General features: G+C 38.5%; 1 protein-coding gene across 1 annotated transcript; it reads left to right on the top strand.

Annotated features, from left to right (window-relative positions):
- The first annotated feature begins 714 nt into the window (after positions 1 to 714).
- Positions 715 to 25789, top strand: LOC141362878 (forkhead box protein K2-like). Its single transcript, XM_073865139.1, has 9 exons — positions 715 to 1245; positions 17265 to 17456; positions 17671 to 17815; positions 18563 to 18709; positions 18844 to 19037; positions 20555 to 20748; positions 22316 to 22558; positions 23706 to 23921; positions 24075 to 25789. Exons 1-9 carry the CDS (start codon positions 974 to 976, stop codon positions 24275 to 24277), a joined length of 1806 nt encoding a protein of 601 aa, XP_073721240.1. The 5' UTR covers positions 715 to 973; the 3' UTR covers positions 24278 to 25789.
- The last annotated feature ends 312 nt before the right edge of the window (positions 25790 to 26101 follow it).

Raw genomic sequence — 26101 nt, 5'->3', positions numbered from 1 at the left:
AAACACACACGCGGACGGTGCTAAGGATTCTGGGTAAATCTCAGCGACTGCAGACGTGGCGCAGAGTAAAACACGGCGTGGATCATTCACGGGATTCTGCACTAGAACTAGGACAGACAACGGAAGAAACCTCAAATATACAGTACATTTATTAGGCATTATTTTGTTCAGAAATTTCACTGTACTGTATTTTAAAAACCAAACAAGGACACGAAATAACTAAGATAACTGAATGTAAATAAAGGGCGAGCTCTTGGTTTTGAACTGGTCGTAACCACACAAATTATTAATTCTGTTTCAGAGTACTTTATTTGCAATTATACTTTCTTTAAATTACACACATACATTAAAACACTCTTTTGTATCCATAAATTAGGCATTGCCTCGCATGGCCATCCATTGTTTTTGTATGCTAATTTATGTCCTCAACCCTACATCTCAACCTAACTCTCATTCAAACCTGTTAACATTTTTACATTTAAAGTGCTCCATTTATAAACACTTTTAATATTGCGCACCAGCTAAATCGTTTATGGCGTTTCACTATATTTATTTGGATTTTTCGAGACTAGTCAATTATAACGTAATCTGCCCAAATCCTTATATTTCCACTTCCTACAAATTCCGGACCAGTGTTTATAAAAGCACACACATGCGTGTTGAGACACAGCACAACCGACCTTCAATTCGTCAGCGCGTCCACATCGCTCTCCTCATTGGTTAGTACTGAATTACCGCATTCCTAATAGTATCCCTAATTGGTTGTTCTATCTGTCAATCTCCGCACCGCAGCCCGCTGCGCGCTCTGATTGGCTGATCCCCCTTCCCTTTCTTTCGGTGGTGTATCACGGCGGTGGGTCGAGTCGCCGCCGCTGCTGTAGGTATCTGCGGTCGGGCACGTTTATCGTTTCACCCCGTTTACATTTTCCCTTCATATATCAAGCCCGGTTCCGTGCGTGGATCGATATATAAGATGGCGGCGGTGGCCCGGCTGGAGGGTCGCGAGTTTGAGTATCTGATGAAGAAGCGGTCGGTGACGGTGGGTCGGAACTCGTCACAGGGCTCGGTGGACGTGAGCATGGGCCACTCGAGCTTCATCTCCCGTCGGCACCTGGAGGTCTTCACCGCCGCGGCGGAGGACACGGGCGGCGGGGACTTTTACCTGCGCTGTCTCGGGAAGAACGGGGTGTTCGTGGACGGGGTATTTCTGCGCCGGGGGGCTCCACCCTTGCAGCTGCCTCGATTGTGAGTTATTTTTCATCATCTTCGTCATCTTCATCCTCATCATCGCTGTAATTGTTGTTATTGTTGTTGTGGTGCATTACCAGAGCACGTGCTCGCGTCTCTGTCTTCTATCTGCTTTTTTGTTTCGGTTTCAGAGTTCATGTGTTGTGTGTCTCAAACCGTAGTACGCTCCCTATCTAGACATTATGTTTGGGGCATCAATACGTGCAGCTACTTTGGGCGTCGTAGTGACGCGTGGTATTTGGGGGAGATCACGTAGTTTGGGCGTCGTTGCAATCGGGGTATGTAGACATTAAAGGGGGTCACTGGCACGTGCTGCACGTGCAGCAGCAGTTGTGGTCATTGTAAAAGCATGCAGCAGTTCTGGGGCATCCCTGGCATAGTATGAGCATGCCGCAGTTTCAGGCATGTGGCATTTTAAGGGCTTTTGTTGTAAACGCACGCTGCAGCAGGCTTTTGTACATCATAGGGGGATGAAACCTTTTTAAGGGGTCATAAGTACACGAAGCCGGCTTTTGTTATGGGTGCACGTTGCAGCAGTTTTGGGGATCATCGGTGTATGCAGCAGCATTTTGCTCATCGTATGAGCATGCAGCAGATTTGGGCTTTTGGCTTTTTAATAGGTCATAAGTCTATGCCGGAAGCTTTTGTCATAGGTGCATGCTGCAGCAGTTTTGGGTATCATAGGTGCATGCAAGGTTTTGGGCATGACAGCTCTAAGATGCACATTTTGGGCGTTACAAATGATTGCAGCATTTTGGGCATCACATCTTACACCAGATTTGGGAATTTCATTGTGCATCCAACATCAGATGATGAATGAAATAACACACATACCAGTCAATAAAACATTAATAATGTGTAGCTGTTTCTGATTGGTTTGTTTGTGTTGTACTGAGAGTTAACCTTTGGACTGGATTATGTATCCTTCCTTATAGTCTTGTTTCAACTGTCAGTCAAAGCTGTTTTTTGTTGTTAACATGTTGAATGTTTATATTTTGATTATAGTCTTTTGTTTGTCAAGATTCCAGATTTTTTTTTCTTTGCACAGTCAGTGTCAAATCACTGCGGCAGTTTTGACTGTATTGCACCTTTATGCCTTTGCTTTTTTTAAACATATGACCCATATACCTCAATAAAACAATAAAACTCTATCCTCTACAGTGGCAACTGTTTCAGATTCTATGAGAAGACTTTCAGTTTCATTTATTTATTTCTCTGATATATATAAACATAAGATTAGACTTGATAATTTAAATGATTAACACTTTCTAAACATGAGAGGCATATGTCATGTCGAGGGGGAGATTTTCTTATCTCTTTGTGTTATAATAAGATTTTAGTCTGAGATGTAAATCCATAATCTCTCTTAGGACTTCTCGATTACGGGCACAATTATTTTGATCAAAGAAAACGCAATTGCTCAGTGACTTTGAAAACATGCATTATATTTAACTTTGCAATAAACTACATGTGTCAAAGCAGTGGTGCAATTAAAATGCCTTACAAACACATCGATCCAGTAGCACTCAGTTTATCTCACACAATTGTTTTTGTACATTTTTCAAATATTGAAAATCAAAAACGGTTAGTTGCACAGCCCTAATTGCTCTTCGAAGTAAACTGAGTAATATTATTTGGAGGTTTGTTAAAGGGGTCATATAGTGAATTTTTTTAAACATGTAAAATAAGTCTTTGGTGTCCCCAGAGTGTGTATGTGAAGTTTTAGTTCAATATACACCACAGATAATTTGTTATAACATGACATAAAATTACCATTTTGTAAGTGTGAGGAAAAATGTGCTGTTTTGGATGTGTCCCTTTAAATGCAAATTAGCCAATGAAATGCAAACACTGATTGCCATTAAAATTGAAACTCATTTGAACTGTCAGTTTTTCTATCTATTTCTCTTTGCACTAAATGGCAGTGGGCAGTGCCATGGTTGGATAGTGCAGATTAAGGGGTGTTGTTATTATTATAAGATAGGTAGTGAGTCTATGTCATAAAACAGGCGAAATCTGAACAACCTGAACAAAGAGAAGGTTTTTCAAAAATTTTTAGCTTGATAGAAGCACTGGGGACCCAATTAAAACACTTAAACATGGAAGAAGTCAGATTTTCACGGTATGACCTTTTTAAACTACATTAGTCAATGTTTAAGGTGGATCTTTCATAGCAGTTGTCTTAAAACTAGGGATGCACTGATATGGAAATTTTGGCCGATAACCGATGACTCTTAAAATTTGGGGGGCGATAACCGATATCTATAGGCCGATAAATATTCATATTATTTTCACAATGAAAAACTCGCAGACCGCAGACATCTTGTCTTTGCGCTGGACTAGCATACTCTTCTTAAGCCCGCAACACGTGTCATCTTCGTGCTATGTCACAGAAAGCACAAATTTTTGCTATTAGACCGATAACCGATAATATTAAAATAAGCAGTTATCGGACGATAACGATATGTCGGCCGATATATCGTGCATCCCTACTTAAAACCAATGCCAATACACATTCTTGTCTTAAAACAACTTTGATTAACTTTTTTGATCCATGTCAAATGTTGACTAGTATATTAAACCTAAGTATAAAAAGTAATAAGTAATGCTTGCATTAAACTGCATGTTCTTTTAGTTCAGTTGGCAGAGCATTGTGCTTACAGCGCAAAATTGTTTGGGTTTAATCCCAGCGTACATGATAAAATTTATACCAGTCAGTCGTTTTGGATAAAAGTTTGTTTTTCTATTTTTAGGTAGTCATGCCCCGGACATGTATTTAAATGTGTTTACCTCGTGTCCTATCCAGATGTGGAAAAGGGGTATTAATAAAATATACCTTTTATCATAACTAGATAAACTCGTTACACTGTTCCAGGGCTGAGATGTGAACGTGTTGGGTATAATGGACTGCGAGACTGTTTGAGTTACAATATTGATCAAGTGACTAAAGAGCATTTAATTAGTAAAGAGTCTCATTCATTCATTGTCTTTCAGCACAGAGATTTGCTGATGCTCCTGCAGATTTCACAGACAGACCCACATTGCATCTCTAGACCTTTTCAGCTATGGAAGGTATTTTTGGACTTTTTAAAATTAATTAATTAAATGATAAAACAAAAAATAAAATCGCAAAATATGTCCAAAATTTGAAAATTAAATAGTAAAATTTAATATTTCCTGTCCCTGAAATTATTTCTGTGGTAAAAAAATAAATAAATCTGTCTAATAAGTTTACCGTAAAATAATACAATACATTGTCCCTTAAATGCCTTCATGTGCGTGCCTGCGTCAAACTGATTCTTGCTGGACAGGATTTACAGCGAGTTTTCAAAATCATGGTAATCAAACACGGTTGTAATGATAATTAAATTTTAAATGATAATACTAACCGTCAGGACATTTTATCGTGGTTAATTGTAAAACTGGTAATTGTCCCATCATTAGCTACCTCTGATTAAGAATGCATTATTTTGCACTTGTTTAGTCTTTTTTTATTTTGGAATTCATGTTTTTTTTTTCATTCAGATATGTAAGTCAACATTAGGGATGCACCGAAAAATGAAAATTCTTGGCCGAAACCGAAAACTGAAAAAAGCAAACCAAGGCCGAAAAACAGAAACCGAAACACCGAAAGAAATTATTATGCCAATTATTAGTACAATTGCATTTATGGCTATCACTGTGTACTAACTTTAGTAGGGGTGTGTGACTGATCAAAAAACTCACAGTTCGGATTACATTACAGTTTTTGAGGCACAGATCAGATTATTTTTCCGATCAGCAAAAAGCGGGTGGGAAAAATCTAATAAACAATAAAGAAATTGCAAACATTTATAAAAAAGAACAAAGTTGTACATTAATAAGGTCTGAAATTAGCATTACAGAAATCAAATTAAATGAATCATAACACAATAAATTAAATATTATTATTTTTAGAGCTATTTGTCTCTTTGTCTTGGGTTGTTTGATTAACATTAATGACACAATCTGACTGTAATCTATACATACACTTAAGACAGCAAATGTTTTTATTAGAAAAAGAATACTGTGGAGATAATTTTGTTTATATGTGCCCTATCAATAACAGAGAGATTTTATGTTTGCTTGTTTTTTTTAAACGTGTCTCTCTCGTATGTGCACTATTAAGGGCACTTAAATGCACGCGCACACACAGAGAAGGAGGGTGAATCTCAAACAGCGCAACAGTCGCTCCACATAAAAACGTTATGTTGTGTTTCATTGCTTTATTCGCCAATGGATTAAAGTATGAGACACATTAGCATGACTGTCTCTAAAGTTTACACATCAAGACATGCTAATCTTTGCAGAAGCTTGCAAACAGCTCGACTGTGAGTGAAACTGCTTGAGCACGAAGGGGATGGGTGGGTGACGACTGATCACCGTGAGTGAAACCCAAGCGCTAGGGCACAGGGCGCGGTTGACATTCATTTTCGGTTGACATTTTCGGCTGGATTTTTTATTTTGGCCCGAAACCGATAATGCCATTTTCGGCCGAAATTTTCGGCGACCGAAATTTCGGTGCACCCCTAGTCAACATGTATAAATTGCCAGTCAATTAATAGGGAGATAATCGAGAATCGAATCGGACTGAAAAAATTAATCGCTAAGATTAATCGATGCATTGAAAAAATAATAGTTTATCCCAGCCCTACTCAAAATACTTTAAAAACCATCATGTAAGAACCACGGATGTGTTGTGGATCAAATTAAACTGAATGTTTCCTTAATGTTTTTACAGTCCATGTGTTTTGTCATTGTGTAATGTAGTCGTCTCGTCTGTACTTGTTGAAAACTAAACCAAACCTGTCAAAGCCCCCATTACATTATACAAGATGTTTGGCGTTTCTGTCTGTATTTGCTCATCTGTTTGTATGTGTTTGTCATTGATATCTGTGGGTGAGTGTCAGGGATTTCTCACAGGAAGTTGATTGTTCTCACCTGTTTAAATGCTGTTTTGCTGAGGCTGTTTACACCTCGTATTAAATAGCAATAATTGTCCGATTCACGGTTTTACATTTCCATTTGTAAGTGTGTATTAGTACATGTTAATGATATGCAAAAGGTACAAATCCCAAAGTAAACAATGGCGTGTATTGGCGTTGCCAGTTTAAAGGGATAATTCAGCCCAAAATGATATTAAACCCATGATTTACTCACGCATATGTCAATTTTTCAGATGAACACATTTTCAGTTATTTTAGAAAATGTCTTGGATCTTTCAGTTTATAAAATGCAAGGATATGGGGTCCACCTCCTTCAAGTCCAAAAAATATGCATCCATCCTTCACAAAAGTAATCCAACTGGCTCCGTGGGATAAACAAAGGCCTTCTGAGGGTAAATTGTGCAGTTTTGTGGTAGAAATATTCATATTTAAAACATATATAAATTAAAAAACGTCGCCATTTTAGACGCCCTGCATTCAGGAGAGAGTATCAACGTAGTGTACGCACTTTTCGTAGTGACGTATAATAAATGCGGAGGCACAGACCAGCAGCAAAGAACCCTCCACAAAGTGCATACGCTAGTTATTTTCATTTATAAAGTTTTAAATAAGTTTACCAAATTATTACATTCATTCTCTGCAATTCTTTTTATGTGATGTAAATTGACGGCGGTGTTGAAGCATTTTAATGTGTCTCAGAAAAATGCTTTTTTGCTATTTTCAGATGAATGTTTTTTTTTTTTTTTTTTTTTGCTGAATATTTGGTGCAGGGGTGTGCTGTTTATCTATTTGTACTATCTGTATCTGAAGATTGATCCCTTAAGCTTATTTATAGTTCATTCTCTGCATAAATTTGACAGCATCGTCCCCATAGGGTGTCATCTTAAACACCCAGTTCTGTTTTTCTCCTTGTCACGTCACAACAGCTGCTGTGTCTTGGTGTCAGAAAACACAGTATTTTTCTTCAGAAAGGGTGTAAGGTTTAGCACGATTCAGGCTGACACATTAAATTGGGTTCTTACAAATGGGGGGCTTAACATACAGAACCCAAGCTTTCTTTATGAGGCTGTTTATACCTGGTATTAAGATGAGTTTTGCTGTGACAGATCGCAGTTGATGACCTACGGTTCGGCTCGCATGTGATTCGCGCAGATTAATAAGTAAAATTAAATAGAGAAAGTTTATAATTTGCACGTGTTTCAAGGCTTGCAAATGTTAACATTCAAGTAATTTCAAACAATTTAACCACAAAAAGGCACTAAAGTGAGCAGTCTTCTGTACACACAAACACACATGCAGTTGAATGTGTCCAGTCCAGCTCCAGTCAGATGTGATCATCCCTATGCCCTTCAAAGATCAGAACTCTTGATGTGTAAACTTTAGAGAGTTGCACTACTGTGTCCATTAAAATACGTTTGACAAATGAAGAGTTTCGTTGCAAAACGAGATAAATCCATTTTTTTTACATTTTTGTCAAAAGATGTTTATTATTATGTTATCATGTTATTATTTTGTTTTATGGTGCTACTTAGCTGTATTTTTTAAGTTATGAAGGTTTTAAATCAAAACAAACCAACTGCAGTTGCATTGAAATTAATTGGAATGCACAACCAAAAAACGCGATTTTTGAACAATTAAAAAAACGGTGGTTATCTCGTTTTGCAACGAAACTCTTCAAATACAGCAATGAAAAACAACGTTTTTATGTGGAGCGACTGTCTGTCTGTGTGCACGCATGTGTTAACCCATTTATTCCTGAAATGCCTGCTAAAAATGCCCTTGTTATTCAAGGATAAATACCCTTATCTCCTGAGGATTTTTAGCAAAAATACTAAGAATTGTCAACGTCTACCAAAAACTTAATATCTAAGCCTCTGTAGCACTTAGAAACATTAAATAAAATGCATTTTAAAGGTAAGGTTAAAAACATTCTCAAATTAATGAAAAAGGATGCTGAATACAAAATGCTGCGCCACGCAGCAGCCGGTAGAAGGTTCAAAGTTGCGCAATGCAGTAGGGCTGCAGCTATCGATTCTTTTTGTAATCGATTAATCTAGCACTGAATCGATCGATTAATCGAGTAATCGGATAATTTTTTTGTGTGTTTTTAAACAACCAAAACAAATAATGCATAACGAAAATGACCTGGCTGTAAAATGTTCAAGCATTTGGCTTTTATTTCTAAAAAAAACAGAGGTATTTGGCTCCAAGAAATAAGCCTATTTATTTCAATTTTTTACCCATTTAGTGTTTATAAGTGCCAGTGCCAACAATTAAACACTTTAATTTATTAATATGCACAACAGGTTTCATGCTGTAATCTAGCCCTGACATCAAAGTAAATATATGGTTTATGTACATTTCTACACCTGCAGCATTTACCATTAGGCTTTTAACATATAATATCTCATTTCTGGGGTGAGCCTATTTGCTATGGTAACAACCTGTGTGTATGCGCGCACGTGCACTTGTGTTTGTGCGTGTGCACGCGTTCGGTGCATGAGGAAGAGTGACACCCCAGTCAGACGTTCAGTTGCTTCATTGCATTTTGGTACTGCAGAAATACATACATTACTTTTCAATAGAACGCTGCATTTGGTTTGCATCACTTGCATTGCGGTGCATTTTAGGTTAAGAATCCGTTCGAAAAATCACAACATCACCTCCCGCTGTATACAGTGAATGCATGCTGAAATTATTGTTGCGTGGCTACATAAGTTTAAGCATATGTGATGCATTGCGCGATCGGTCTGACTCGCGTGAGAGAGAATAACTTCCTTATGCTAAACTCCAATAAAACAGAGATTATTATTATTGAACAAAATATGTCAGATTACAAGTTGCCCATATATGATTGCACTGTGGTGCCGTTTTTTGGTACACACACCTGTAGTGCATGCGTGTGTGTCAAGGGGTTCTTTTTTAATCTATACTGTCCTGCAATTGAACGTGACGTTTACTCCTTAAAAACATCAAAGCTAAACATAATATCTAGTCAAACCGCATAACGACATCGCTACAAATACAGTATGGGATTAAAATCAGCGGAAGCTATGTTACCTTGTTTCATCGACGCTTGGTGAAACAACAGTGGATGTTTTCAGTTCAGATGCTGAATGTAATGATTCCAAACTTTAGACAGTCTCTCTCTGCCGTTTATGGACAAATTCGCTCCGCCATCGCGCCAACTAAATTCAAAATGAACCACGCGCTATGATGTGCTTCCTGAACATTGAACAACGGTCCGTGTGCATCAGATCTTGGCGCGTGTAGTGCGCGTCATAGGAATTTAACGAGGCTTCGAGGCAGAATTTTTGCCTCGGGGAATTTTTTGAATCGAGTAAATTGAGTAACTCGATGAATCGTTTCAGCCCTACAATGCAGTAACCAGCGGTAGATGTAATGTTTCGGCGCGCTGCATCAGGCGCAAAGTGCACACATGGAGAGATGCGTTTCAAAAAGCAAGCAAACATAAAATCTGTTATTGACGGTGCACATACGAAAAAGATCTTCATAGTATTCTTTTTCTAATAAAAACATTTGTTTATGTCTTAAGTGTATATATAGATTACAGTCAAAAACTAGTCTGTGCTTATTTGGTCTTAACTCTTTCACCGCCATTGACGAGATATCTCGTCAATCAAGAGAAAACGCTTCCCCGCCAATGACGAGATTTTCCGTCTTTCCGCAATACCGCTATTATCCACCAGGTAGCGCCCTTCCGCAACTTTTTAAACCCGGAAGTATTGCCCTATGGCAAGCGCCTGCATGTCCGTGTCTGTTTTAAAGATCGCTCTGAATGGGATCGCTATGAAAAGTCTGTCACAAAAATGGAATTATCTCTGCTCTTTGCTCAAAATGTGGTGTTTTTGCAGAAACCTACCCATATTCAAAAGCTGATTACAAAAGAAACACTGAAGGTAGGATGAAACGGGTTTTTTTTTTTTTTTGAAAGCAGAGGGTCTGTTCTTTCATTTGGTATATTGTATGTTTATATATTTAAAGAAGAACATTTTCTGGAAGGCATTAAACTTTGGTGAAAATCATGAAAAACTCTGGCGCTGGCTGGCAACTTTTAAAAAAAACGCTGGGGGTGAAAGAGTTAAAGAGACAGTAACCTCAATTAACATACTTAAGTCTGTGTCATTAATGTTAATCAAACAACCCAAGACAAAGACAAGATCACTTATATTTAATTCATAAAATAAAGACAGTTATATTATTAATTTGATTTGATTTCTGTTTCCAATGCTTATTTTAGATCTTACTTAATATTCAACTTTGTTCTTTTTTATAAATGTTTGTAATTTCTTTATTTGTTCTTATTAGAATTTTCCCACCCCATTTTTACTGATCCAAAAAATGGTCCCATCCGTGCCTCAAAATCGTAATGTTATCCGAACCGTAAGTTTTATGATCTGTCACACCCCTAGTTTTGGTCAATTGGATCCCAAGTGGACAAGAAACACATTCACGTTTACACCTGGTATTTTAATCTATGTGTTTAGTCCACTTTTGACCGCTTATGTCCTGATTACTGAGGAGGTGGTCTGTGGGTGAGTCCATCCACTTTTGTTTAATCTACTTTCGCTTTCTTAATGTACACTGTGTGTTTATGCAAAAAGTTAAAACATTGTGCTTGATACATCACACATTAGATCAATAGGTGGAGAGTAGGCGGTCTTTTGTGGCTGTTTGAAGACTTTTGACCACATGCGCCTCTACACCACAAAAGCAATCCAGTCGAATGCGTTTTCGACTAGGGCTGCACGATAAAGCACATGTGGCTTTAAATTTAATCCATATTTCACTGACAATTTGCATTAATTATTGCAGACATATCGTCAGTGAACTACAGCTTTGTGTAGTAAATGTCGCTCCATCTGAAAGCAGGTGATGGCGATTTACTACTAATAGTAAATAACCGGCTTTACTGCCGAGATGCGCATGACTACCGCATGGGATTTGTCGTGCAGCTCTGTTTTCGACTACCTCTAAATGCTGTTGAAAGTGAATGAGCTCATAACGTTTTACACTCCTTTGCATCTGTATTTAGCGTCATCCACTTATAATCTAATCGACCATAACATATCTTAATACCAGGTCTAAACACCCGTGTCATTATTGAAGACAAACAGTTTTGTAGGAAATACTGTATCATGTTTTTTGGGGCCAGGAGTTGTGTAACTTTTTTTAACTATATCATGATGACACTGTCATGGTATTGTACCTCATACTTACCTCATACTTCCTATACTTGATCTCTTGTGTGTTTGATTGTCTTGTTTTGTGTGGGTAAGCCAGAGTAGATGTGCAGAAACAAGCCCAGATGACACAAACACACACAAAGACACACACAGTAAGGAATGTGAGGGCTTGAGGTTCAAACATTCCTGTTTCAAGAGCTTCACACGGTTGCCATGATGGAGGTGAGAAAAGTACAACACAAAGACTTTTAAATGTTCACCAACACAGATTAAGACGTAGATATCTGACACAGAGAACAGTCTCTGATGTTTATTTAAAGCATGAAAGTGATTTATTTTTGACTCCTGAAGATTTATTAAGGACAACACTGTCATTATAGTTTTTTTAACAGCTGTATTAAAGCTGTAATATACATTATAATGTTTACAATTAGCTAAATTAGTTTTAGTATTGTAGTTTGGTATCAGAAGATATTTGGAGTGGACCAGAGAGAAAAGTTACGGTGTGTCATAGTACTTCATAGTTTTTCATTTTAACGGAGCGAGATGCATCATTTTTCAGAGAAATGACCTAAAGGAAAAGTCTGGGAACGTCAAAAATGCTAAAAAGCATCACGTGGCTTCATTCATAACCATTGCTGAATAAAAAATCTGCTGATGTTTTACCACAGCAAAGATCAGATGGAGCTCATCTCAAACACTATAAAACCCACAGGATGTACCCTATTCACATTACACACTCAAGATCTTAATGTGGATCTTAATTTCAGACCCTTTTTTACAATAAAATACTGGTCTCGGGTCAGTTTTTGCATATTTGTTTAGCCTTTTGGGTTTTGTCTGTGTGGTCAGTAGAGAGATTGGCTCATGGTTTTGGCAGGTTATGGTTTGCGTTTATCACTAGATGTGGTACAAATGCTCTTCATTACTTTTTACAATTGTTAGTAAATAAGCAGGTGGGGTCTTCCCGTGCCCCATTGCATTTTGGGATAATTAAAGACATGACTGTTTGCATGTGTGCTGGCTTGTGTTTAGGTCTTCAGGGGCTGAAGTAGAGAACAGAAATACATCACACGATACCAACCGGGCACGACTGGCACTCAATCGCTAAAATCTCTGCCATTCTCAAGACTGCTAAAATGAAGTTGTTTAAGAAATGTATTGTACAGGTACTAGGTAAGGCTGTTTTAGTAAATTGGATTGTCATTGTATCACAGTAAATAATTATGTTAAACTACTGATACTCAATAGGAAAATAAGGTAGGGCCCTATAAAATCCGTTTTATTTTTTCCCAAATTCCGTTTTATTTTTTCCCTAATTCCGTTTTCTCCGTTTTAATTTTTGCAAATTCCGTTTTATCTGTTTTAATTTTTGGCAATTATATTTTTTACCCTTTACTTTTATTTTAGTCATAAAAAGAGTGTGCCTTTAATGTTAATGATTAAAATGTAAATGATTTGGGGAAAAACTGGATAACAGGATCACTTAATGACTATAAAAGATGCATTTACACACGCACATACACACACACACACACACACACACACACACACACACACACACACACACACACACACACACACCTCCATTCAATGCATTGTTTAGTGTTGTTGCAGGAGGCTATAACAAGGTGTCAAAGCAGTGGTGCCTTCAGAAGTGCCTTAAACACATCAATCCAGCGGAACGCGATCCATATTTTATACACAATCGCTTGAAATGCATATAACTTTACAAACATACACAGTATAGTGATCTGACTTAGGACAGCATGAGCATGCAGCTCTTTGCACGTGCGAGCGAAAGAGAGACAGAGAGCGGCGCCATGATGCAGATGATTATATTTTAAATGCAAGGGATAGTTAGTTTGCCTCAGCTCGCTTGAAATGCATAAAACTGAACAAACACATGAGGATTTGTGTTCGCACTTCGGACAGATGCGTGAGCGCGTTCACGTGAGAGAGGTACAGTGAGACAGACGTGGATGAGAGAGTGCGTGTATCTTTGCGCTCACCGTGAACAGTGTTGACAAAACTTCCAAAATAACACTTCTCCGGTCACATAAAAGTCATGTGAGACCTGCTCGGAACTAAGTGCTTAGCGTCGAATTTCTTAATTTTTTCGCTGACGAAGGCAGAGTCGTGGAGAGCCGCTTCGCCATGGTTTCAGTGTTTTGGAGGAGGTCTGAGACGACAGGAGGGGGCGTGTCGCCCAGATTTACTTCCCCCGGTCTGCAATTCCCCCAGACATACGTTCGTCTCCCACACAAAAACATAATTTTATTCAAAATATGTAAAATTCCGCAAAATTCCGCGTTAATACTAGATTCCGTGTTAATTAGCCATTTCCGCGATTCCGTCCGCGATTCCGTGATCGCGGAAATTATAGGGCCCTAAATAAGGGACTACTAAAGCCACAATATGTAGGATTTTTACCACTAGAGGTCGCTAATACACACCAACAAAGGCGAAGCTTAATGGCGTTATGAAGGCGAGTTGAGATGTTGTTTTCACCATCTATAGACGTATGGTATTTGCTAATCATGTTCACGGATGAGGTAATGAATTAATGTTTTATACCTGTATGTTGATCACATTATTTTATGCCATGGTAATGAATTAGCTGCAAGGCACAACAGCTGCGTGTTAGATGCTCATAACCGCCACTTCTGCATTCGTCCACTTGTATTGCCATAGTTTTTACAGCCACAAACTGGGAATAACGTGGATATTAAGTCAAGGGTGAGAATTACAAGGGAGACAAGGAATTATTTAAAACAGGAATTTACAAACCCTTTGGAACATTTGGGACAATGCAAGTACACACTTGCATTAAATATATCACACCGAGAAAGTGTTGTTTTGGATATTTTATTACAAAAGTCGTATATATTTACTATTATTATGCTAATTCGAAAAACTAGATTTTTTTGACAATTTTATCCTAAGCGTCTTATGCTGCGTTTACACCAGCGGGGGTAGACGCGGCAAGCGCAAGTGATTATCATGTTACATCAATGCAAAGACATGATAAGCCATCCTGCAGCGCGTTCTGTGCGGCCCGTTTTCTGCGAATTGAGCGTTGCTGCAGGAAATGCGCGAGTTGAAAAATCGGAAGTTCGGCGGATTTCTGCGCCGCATTAATTAACCAGGACCTTGCTGTAGTAGTGACATGACTACATAAAGCGAGCGGAGTGGCGGAGTCTCAGCGGAGTCGCAGAAGCCCCTGCCATGACACGAATTATCGCGTGAATGTCTCAAATGACTAGAATTTCACACGCGGGTTTCACGCGCGAATGAAGCAAGTAAATTCAAATGTTCAAGCGTCCAACTACGCGCAAATAGCACGTTTTTGCCGCCTCTACTGCGGCTGCTGGGAATGCACCATTACAGTGCACCACAATACAATTTTTTTAGGATGTGTGTACGCTGAGTATCAAACCCATGACACCATTGATGTTCTAATTTTATACATTTTTATTCCAAAAATTAGGGCTGTATAACGATTAATCGAAACTAATTGTTTGCAGAATAAAGGTTTTTGTTTACATCATATATGTGTGTGTATTGTGTATAATAATTATGCATATATATTATATTAAAAAATATTATATGTTAAGTATTCATATTTATATATATATATATATATATATATATATATAATATAAAAATTATATATAAATATAAAAGTATATACAAATGTAAGTGTGTGTGTGTGTGTGTGTGTGTGTGTGTGTGTGTGTTTATATATACTTAATTATTATACATAGCACACACACACACACATACATGATGTAAATTAGGGATGTCAAATTATGCATTTTCCCATATTCGATGATCATTTAAATTAACGATCAATCAATCGAATAATCGTTAACAGTAATAGTGCAATAAGCCATTACAGCAGTGACATATAGCCAATGACATAAAAGTGTGCATAAAAACGCCAGCTTCCTCACGCGAATTAAAAGATTTTATTTTGTCTAAATAATATGCAAGTGGGATTGTAAAATGAGTCAATGTAGTTGGTGTTTTGATAAAAATCATCAATTTAATCTCGTAACGAAATATAATGACTAATAGACACCGTAAACTCCGCCTCATAACGGGCACTCCGCACAGTCGCATGCATCCATGACAAAATAAAAGTTTCATTATCATCAAGTGTTATTTTTCTAGTTGTTCACCTCGCTTTCTGAGTCGTCGATACACCGCTTGTTGTAATTATATCCAAGAAGCACACGAAAGGGCACTTTTCCCGTCGTTACCTCAGCTTTAGACCTGTGGCGTACTTTCAGCAAAGATGCTTATATTATGAAGACTTCCATCAATGATATATGTTGCGGGAGTTCAGAGTGTAACGACAGTCAGTTACAGTTTACATTTAACAGTTTCTTGTCAGAATTTAAGTTTTTCATTTTAATCTGTTTATTAAAAACGGCTTCTGGACGCTTTCCCTGTGTAATGCAGCGTTAGCAGTGCTGCTATGCTAATCTTGTAGGCTTCCTGAAGAGGGTCTTTGCTTTCAGTATTCTAACTGTGTTTAGATTTTCGGCATCGGACCCTCTCAGATCCTCTGCGGATGCAATTTTGTTACGTTAGCAGCCAGCCTTGTCTCGAATGAGGACAAAAAGCCCAAGTGAGTGTTTGGCATAGAGCATCATTGTGATCATGGCTAGTTTAACTTCTTCGCGCTTGGTTCGTTTTTTCACCAGCTGTGTATGTGCTTTGCGCAGGGGCCGGACACACGTGCTTGCTTTTTCGACAATCGTTAAGTTTTATCGATTTAATTCTTATCGACAATTATCGATTAATTGTTAACATCCCTAATGTAAACAAAAATTTGAATTCTGCAAACGATTAGTTGCGATTAATCGTTATGCAGCACTGTTTAAAATTATTAAAATAAAATCGGTAAACACTAAATTTCAAAATAAATGCATGTATTGGACATTTTTATTTATTTGTATGTTTATTCAGTTTGCCTCAGTCTTTTATGTATAAGCGACGTTTAGTTGTGTTGTGGTTAAAGAGACGTCTCGTGTACTCCTGGAGCTGTTTGTGTCAGATGGGATATTAGTTTATCAAGGGATGCTTAATTTTAGCATTGCCAGGAGAACAAAGCCTGCATCTCTACATGACGTCCCATGAGCCTTATCACCACTGTCATCTCTCTTGTAGTTAAGTCTTAGTTTAAAGCACATTAAATGTGTTTACATGCAGTTCACCTTTACATTCATGCATTAGGCATTTGCACTGATAACACAAGAACAGGTGCACAAATGTCATGTAACTAAAAGTCTGATTCATATAAAAAACTATTTAATATACATGTCAACACTTTTTAGTTGGGTCTCGTTCATTTTACAAAAGCACAAGTATATCTGTTTCTACTTAAATTATCACAATGAACTGAATGATGTTGCAATAAGTTTATTTTGTTTATTTTTTGCAGTCTCCTGGTTTTAAAACATGTATGTTGAGACCCATGTGTTTCGTGTAGCATAGCTGATTTTGACCGCTGCTTCTCGATTTGGAGATTTAAAAACAGCCTCATTATTTACGGATTAAAAATAATTAGCCATCAGATTGATTGCAATAGATTTTAAACCTATACACCATCTCAAATGATGCATGGGTTTCATATGTGTGGTCGATACATGCACGACCTTGTATTACAGGTTATTAGCGGATGGTAAATCTCTATCTAACGGTAATGGCACGCCTGTTACTCCGCCCTGATGTTTTGGAGCTGCGAGGCTTTTGTTTGATGTGTGATCTCATTCCTGCGTTCGTGTCAGTGCATGTTTGATGCAGAACTGATAGTGATAATGTGTCTTTCTCACAGGTGCACCTTTCGCTTTCCCAGCACCAATATAAAGATCACCTTCACAGCGCTGGCCAATGGCAGGCGTGAGAAGACCGAACCAGAATCTCCAGTCAAAGCCGTTCAGCCGCAAATCTCCCCTCTTACCATCAACATACCGGATAACATCGCCCACCTCATGAGCCCTCTGCCCTCGCCCACCGGCACCATCAGGTACACGACCGACCCGACCCATTTATTAAGATGTCATGTTATAGAAATAGGAAGGGTTAGTCTGAATGACTGCAGCTGTGACTCTATTGAACTTCACATCTGCAGACAAATGAGCGGCAGTTCCTGCCCTTGACACAAAATTACACATCTTTATTTCCTGCCTCTTTTGTCTCTCTCAGCATGGATGCTGATATATTTTCCTTTTCTCCACCAGCGCTGCTAACTCGTGTCCGTCCAGTCCTCGCGGTGCAGGGTCCTCTGGGTATCGTATGGGTCGAATCGTGCCGGACCTGCAGCTCATGAATGAAAACTCTCAGTCTGAGAACGACAAAGATGCCTCTGAAGGCGACAGTCCAAAGGTGACACAAATCATAAACACTTGATGAGAAACATCTTTCAGACATTGTAATATCACACACCACAATTACAGGCGGATGAATGTTAAGGATCTAGTGTTTGGGTCTTCAACAAGGGGTCTGGGGACCCTCGGGGGTCCATGGTGGTATTACCAGGGGTCCTCCAAATGTTTTTGAATTCTAATAAAATTATTGGTTAAATATAATTGGACATCAAATAAAATGCATGAACTGTTTCCCCACAATTGACAAGTTACATCGTCAGAGAAAATGCTTCCCTGCCAATTACGAGTTTTTACGGCAATGTATGTACTGGGGGGTCCCTGGTCCTTCTTTTTATTTATCAAGGGGGTCCTTATCCTGAACAGGTCCTCTGATCTTGTGCATGTGCATTTTGAATAATATCGAAACATTTTAATAGAGACATTTTTAAAACGTCATATGCACATTTGCATTTCGTAGACACTTGGCCATCCTGTTTTCTAGATATTGGTGGTGTTTGTTTAAACCCCATTATCAGTAAGGTTTTATTTAATGCTTAAAAAGTGTTTTAGTGTCTTGAAGTCAACATGAAACAAGACATTTAACTACATTTTATTTTAATGGTACATACTGTATCCGAGGCGAACAGGATTTTAGTTTAGTTTCATAGCAGAGTTTGCAGTCCACTCCCTTCCTGAAACATCATCACTATTCAATGGTTGAATTTTAAGTGATCAGTTTGATTTCATGTTCTCATGTTGTACGCAGGATGACTCGAAACCTCCATACTCGTACGCTCAGTTGATCGTTCAGGCGATCACACTGGCACAGGACAAACAGTTAACACTAAACGGCATCTACACGCACATCACCAAGAATTACCCGTACTACAGGACAGCAGATAAAGGCTGGCAGGTCAGTATTACTTTACATTGGACAATGTGACCGACTGTAATTTAATTATATTGTAATAATATTTCAATAAAAATGTACATTACTTTTGTAAGTAAAACGCTCTGTGACTGACTGTCTCTTTTTTGTCGTTTCAGAATTCGATTCGACACAACCTGTCCTTAAATCGGTACTTCATCAAAGTCGCACGTTCTCAAGAAGAGCCAGGCAAAGGTTCGTTCTGGAGGATAGACCCCTCGTCTGAGAGTAAACTGGTGGAGCAAGCGTTCAGGAAACGCAGGCCGCGGGGAGTGCCGTGTTTCAGGACCCCGCTTGGACCCCTGTCATCCAGGTGATGTGTTTAACACTAACGCTTTAAAACCTCACAGCATTACGGCTCTGTTAGACTTCAGTACAGATGGGTTTATAAACCCAGATGGGGTTAGTAAACAATTTAGACGCATTAGTTGCCGTGAACAGGGAGTCACAATTGACTTTACTTCCGTATTGTGACGTATTTTTTAGTAAAACGGAATATCACACAAGGACATGGGGCGTGGCTTGTGTTTTTCAACTGTGAATTGATTGGAAGTAGAAAAGTAGGCGTTTTATTCAGATATTGAACTCTCAGCCGACTGACAATAGGTGGGGGCGGAGTTAAAGGATGCTCCCGCCCAAGCGGTCTAGCTGATGTCATCAGAAAATGATCACTACAATGTGGGGGAAGTACATATTCAGATTTTGATTAAAGTTTATTAATTTTTAACCAAATAGTGAGTGACCCACACGGATACATTGTTTATAATGAACACTGCAATATTACATAAAAAATTTAAAAAATGGCCAGTTTTGATTTCATGGGGACTTTAAAGTAGCACAGATTTTTTGCAAGTTTTATTGTGATCGTTGAGGGCAAAAGTCCTTGGTCTTGCTGCACGTTTTCTTAAAAAATGCAATAGAATATGCGGGATTTTTATGCGATGAAATTGCGGGAACTTGCAAAAACTGTTTGCATCTTTTCAATGATGTTCACGTCAAATAGTAACTTCATTTTATAACGTTCCCATGGCAACAGTGGACATGGGTGCACTTGTGTGAGCAATGCAACATTTTTCAACTTTCTGCTGAAATATATGCGATTTTTGCTACGAAAATGTGGGGATTATGAAATCATGCAAGCCCCGAAAAATTTGCGCATGGAAATCTGCTTTTTTTGCTGCGAAAGTGTGGCGTATTTGAAAAAATCCGGCCCCCACATAAATACAGGGCTCCAAACTGCCCCCAAATGGTGGCATTTTGCCCCTAAAATTTGAGATTGTGCCACTGAATTTTACATCCAGTCGCACATGTGCAACCAGTAAATTTGACCTTATTTTCCAAAAGTGCACAATAAAATGTGACGCTGAATTTGAAACAGCACATTGCATTTTCTGCATCTATCATCAAGTATTTATTAGTAATACAGTGGAAATTAGAAGAAATGTGAATATTTGGTTAGCATGTTGATTTACGGTGTGTGCCCCTAAATTTTCTGGTTGCGCCCCTAAAATTTTCAGTTGGGGGCCACTGTGCTCCTAGTGAAAAAAGTTAGTCTGGAGCCCTGAAATATGCGGACTTTGGCTGATTATGCATTGAATCATGCAATCGCATAATCGCGTTTTTTTGGAGGGACTGGTAAGGACATACAGACACTAATAATGTCCATCATATTTGTTAATACATCAGCCTGGCCCGTATATTGGTTTATCATTAGCAGCAGAAAACAAGTAAATTACATGCGTTGAAATAAATTGTTTATTTAGCAAAATTACAGTAATCTTAAATGTTGCATATACATTAATGCATTCTAACAGCCTTTTTTTTTTACAGAAGTGCTCCTGCATCGCCCAATCACTCTGGAGTGCTTTCTGCTCACTCCAGTGGTGTGCAGACCCCTGACAGCCTATCACGAGAGGGCTCACCTGTTCCCATGGAGCCAGAGCCTGCCCCGCCCCCTACCGCTGCTAACATCCAACCCAAACTAGCTGTGATTCAAGAGACTCGTTTTGCTCCGAACACTGCAGGTACACAAACTCTTGCATGACAATCAAACATTTTGTTAGAGATTAAACATTATTAGCCAACATTAACTAGTTTTATTTATATACAATAGGTTTGTTACTAGAGCCCGACCGATTTATCGTTTTGCCGATTTTATCGGCCGATATGAGCATGTCGCAGATATATCTGTATCGGCGTATTAGCCGCAGATATGAAGCCGATATGAACGTTCCTTACAGAACACATTAAATGCTTTTGAAAGATGTAAGTACTTGTTTGTCCAGCAGAGTGCGCCCTATTGGTTGCTAATGGCGACTCAGGTCACTCACTGTAGTGACATCAGCCAATCCCCCACCCCCTTCACTTCAGTCAGTCTCTCAGTTCAGGTGGCGGGCGCGGCAGTCACACGGTTTCTTCAATACATTTTACACCTGGTATTAAGATGCGCTTTGGTCGATTGGATTATAAGTGGACGAGAGAGACACATTCCTGTTTACATTTGGTGGTTTTAATCAGTCTTTTTTGTCCACTTGCGAGTTGTTTCAAACGCAAGCGGAAGAAATGACGCGAGGCGGAGAAAGGACGCGCTTAAACTGACGCGCAGTCTGTGGGAGTACAGCTGCTTTTGCTGTTACATGCTCATTTCAAAGCAATTGATTAAATAAGCTCGCGCAACTTTACACCCTTTCTTAAATAAAAGAGGCGGAGAGCAGACGCTTTAGTTTTATAAAAGTTTAAAGTCCCGGCAGAACACTGTGGGTTCGTGTTATAAAAAAGTTGTGCAGTACATTAAACATTAGCCTACATCAGTATGTTGTCAGTAATTCAAGCATTGTCGTCTTAACGGTAAGTTTTTAATTAATTTGTGAAGTCCATAACTTACTCTAAAGCTAATAAACAATGACTTTATAAGTTTCCATTTTTTTAAATCAGCCCAATATAACATTATTCTCATCAAAACTGACAATGATTTAAATTATATGTATTTTGTTTTGTTTGTGTTTTAAAGTTATTTATAATAAGTCAAATTTACTGTTTTGTGCACTTATATCAGAATCATTTTGGATAATAAAGTTTATTGTTAACTTGTAAAACACACCTGCCTATATTACATGTCTTTGTCACGTCATTTTAAGTGTTTGATCACCACATTTGTGGTGTGATCATAGAGTGATCATTGCAAAAAGTATTTATATATAGTATATTCTGTTAATGTATATAGTGTATTCTATGTACAGTACTGTAGTAGTATAATATACTGTAGTATATGTGTACTGTACTATAATATGCACATAATGAATATCGGCCGATATATCGTTATCGGTCTTTTTTAACTCTCTAATATCTGTATCGGCATCGGCCCCAAAAAATGCATATCGGTCGGGCTCTATTTGTTACATTAATAAATAACATGAAAATAATTAAAGTTATTGAATTTTATGTCATGTATTGGAATAGGCTGATGTTGCATTTTAATTGTTGTATTTTGTATAGTCTGTTGATGTGAGTCTGATTGTTTGTTTGTTTGAATGAAATCTTTATAGTTATTATGACTGATTGTCAATCTGTATTAATTTCTTTCTGTCTCAGGGTCTCCCATCACCGGTCAGCCGGTTCTTATCGCCGTCCAGCGTCAGTTAGGCCAGACCATGAAACCTGTCACGTACGCCGTGGCCACACCCGTCACGTCTTCAACGTCTGCGCAGGCGCTGATGCAGACGGTGCATGTGGTACATCAGATCCCCGCCGTGACACTCGGCACAGTCAGCGGCAACCTGCAGCCCACCATTAAAACAGAGATGCAGGAAAACGGAGAACCGGAGGATGTCAAAGGTAACCACGTTTACACAATCTGTGAAAACGACTAAAAACTATGCATTACGCGTGCCACGCCAGTAGATGGCGATGTTACTTTGTAAAGAAACACTACACACCTCCATACAAATGCAGTTACTTTTACAGAGCAATAAATACAAACAAAAGTCAAGATGGCAAAAGCATCAAATAGTTTTGTCAAGATGGATAATGAGGTAGATTTATTAATATAAGTGACAACATTTTTTTCAACATTTTTGTTGGAAAAGCGTCAATAAATTCCGTATCTTAAGCACTACAAGCACAGTCCTGTAGGTTGTCATTGTTGTTATGGTTATACTATATGCATGACGTCACGTTTTCACAGATTTACGTAGTTTACACAGAGACGACAAGGTGTTGTTTTAAAAAAAAACTTGCACTTTGAAATGTGTCTTCAAACGTTTGTGTTTTAATGACTCTGGAACTTATTGTGAGCTTGCTAAACACAATTTAGTTGCTGTTTTTTACAACTTATTTGATTTATTTGTTAGATTTGCTTGCAATTGTATAAAAATTAGGGCTGTCAAAAGATTAATCGCATACAAAATAAAAGTTTGTTTTTGCATAATATAGACCAGTTCAAAAGATGTAAACAACACTGGTCCAGAAGTACTTCCTGTTTCCGTTTTTTAACACTAGATAAGCGTTGGGATAAAATAAACCAACAGAACATATAAACCTGAATAAACTGAAGTTAAACAAACATCTTAAAGATAATAATATATGTAAAATAAAAAAATAACTGTCACAAACTGTAACAGGAAGTGTTTCTGGACCAGTGTTGTTTACATCATTTGAACTGGTCTATATGTGTGCACACTGTGGATAAATATTTTGTATATGTAAATACACACATGCATGTATTTGAGAAACGTGTGTGTTCAGATTTTTATATATTTTAGATTATATATAAAAAAACATAAATAAAATTTTTCTTAAATATATGCATGCATGTGTGTGTATTTATATATACATAGTAATTACACGCGATACACACACAAATAGATTATGCAAACACAAACTTTTATTTTGTAAAAGCTAGAAAACAACTTGAAAAGTAAATACATTTGTGTTGGTTTTAAATGGTAATGTAACTAACTAATGTGTTTTCTGTCTCTTTTAGTGAAGGTAGAGCCACTTCCTGCTATCACTCACCCGTCCATCATAGGCTCGGCCAATAGAATCATTCAGAGCAGCTCCGCAGCCACGCCCCTCCAGACGGTCACCATAGTGCAGCAAGCCCCATTGGGTCAGCACCAACTGCCAATCAAGACTATTACCCAAAACGGCACTCATATGATGCCCATCGCCACCGCGATACAGAGCCAGGCAAACTCGGGTAATTTTTACATCAACACGTGATGTCACACAAAAACTAATTTACATGCTATCCATATTAAATAGTAAATAAAATGAGCATCCTTGAGGTACTTGGATGTCAAGTGATGAACGTTAAAAGGATAACACCCTTTTTTTCAATCTCTTTCTGTAGTGTCAAGTCCGTTACACCTGTTGGCCGCTCACGCCTCCGTGTCCGCCTCCCTCCCTACAAAGCGTCAGAACGGGGAAAAGGCGAGCGATCCGCCGGAGAGCAAAAGAATAAAAACGGAGGAAGAAGAACAAAAAATGACCTCTGACCCAAACGGAAACGGCACAGAAACAGACTTCACCAACCAGCGCTCCAACCACGACTAGTTCATCATTAAACGTCACCATCGTCTCCACCCGCAATCACTTTTTAGCGTTTATCTGCCCTGACAGTTTTTATTCCGTACGGCTCACAGTGCCAAAACTGAAGCTTTTACATCGAACGACCGTCATCAAACTACCGTGCGATCTCATGTCAAAAAAAAGAAACCCATCAGCAACGACCGCACGGACAAGCAGTCAACTTGTGTCTGTTATTGTTGGATTATGATGTTTATTCACAGATCTCCTTCGAGCAGCTGCCAGTCCTTCAGTTTATTTTTTTTTTACTTGAGAGCCCGATTGAACAAAACAACAGAGCGACTGCCATCTGGCCCGTAACCTCGGCCATTTTATTACAATCTCGCAGATGAAAGCATTCGATTCTGTTCTGATGTTTTAACGAATCACACGTTGGTCCTGGAGGTTTTGTGATGCCCTCAAGCATCCTCTCCTGCATCACATCTGGCAAATTCCAGGTCCGGTTTCGGTACCCAGCAAATTCCAGGAGCATCACGGCGCCGTGTGTTGTTTACACCCGATGGAGAAATCCAGAATACTGGCACCAGGAATCTGAATTTCTTTGCGCTGACGTAGGCCTGAATCCAACATTCCAACATGCGGTGGACCGGAATGACATCTTGGAATTGAATGGTGTTTTGAAATGAACCACATTTTTTCCCAATCCAGCGTGAATGTGTGTTGTGTTTTTTGTATTAGCGAGTGCTAGGGCTGTTTGTGGAGACCTGTCTCAGCCAAAGGGATCGAAATATTCCTCGACGCATCCGATTTATTCCCAAAATTACGGCAGCTAGACCATCGACAGCATCCCCCACACGAATTCCTGCAGCCGTCGTAGTGGATTTATGCAGTATTTCCTCGTCATAGGATCTGGACGTTTTTCATGATAGAGACATTTAAAAAAATCAACAATAATTATATATATATATGAACATATATATATATAAGCAACATATGAGCGGAAGAGGTTATTCGGAAAGTTGTATGTGGACTGTGTCTCTTCTGTTTTGTGAAACGACGTCATTTCTTTTGTAAAATGGAAAAAACGATGAATCAGTGGATTATTTCCTTTGTCTTTTTGATTTTTTTAATCTGTCGAATCTAAGCAAACTGACTTTTTTACACGGACATATTTTCATATTTTCACGGAGATGGACGTGTCATTTTCATGTGTAGTTGAGCTGATCACGTGATGGACTAGATGAACATAACTGAGCCGTCGATTAAACGAATAAACCCCCTCCCCAAAAAAAGAGGACCTGCTTTGAATCAGACCAGAGCTGCACTTGATTTAAGTTTTTGTTTGGTTTATTCCCTCCGTCTGTTTTCTTACTTTTTATTTGGAGGCTGTTGTGGTGAAGGCCGATTCTGTTCAGACCTGCGAGTCTATCTACAGATTATATATGTTTCAAACAAAAGCAAAAAACGAGATTGATGTTTGTTCTGCTTCAGTGGGTAAATGCTTTTTTTGTTTTTTTATAAATTAATTTAAACCTTACATTCACGACTGTCGCGTCTTTTCTTTTAGAAAATTTGGCTTGCCAGATACATATTAAAGTTTGAAGTCATTTGGAGCTCATATGCACAACAGTTTTGTGACCGGTGAAAGATGTTTTATATAAAAGAGTAAAGTTAAATTTATGTTCGTCACAACATAAGGATTGCAACTTTTTGAATTCTATATACTGTATATATTACAGTCGAGCAGTTGTGAGTAAACCACCATCACATAGTGGTTTGTTAGTGCTGGTTAAGCAACTGGTTTAACTGTAGAAATCGATAGGACACAGGACTTTCAAGAGGGCTGTAAGA

Source organism: Misgurnus anguillicaudatus, unplaced genomic scaffold, assembly GCF_027580225.2.
Source record: "Misgurnus anguillicaudatus unplaced genomic scaffold, ASM2758022v2 HiC_scaffold_29, whole genome shotgun sequence".
In the NCBI taxonomy this organism is placed as follows: Eukaryota; Metazoa; Chordata; class Actinopteri; order Cypriniformes; family Cobitidae; genus Misgurnus; species Misgurnus anguillicaudatus.
Note: the sequence above shows the minus strand (reverse complement) of the source record. Positions and strands in the feature narration are given on the sequence as shown.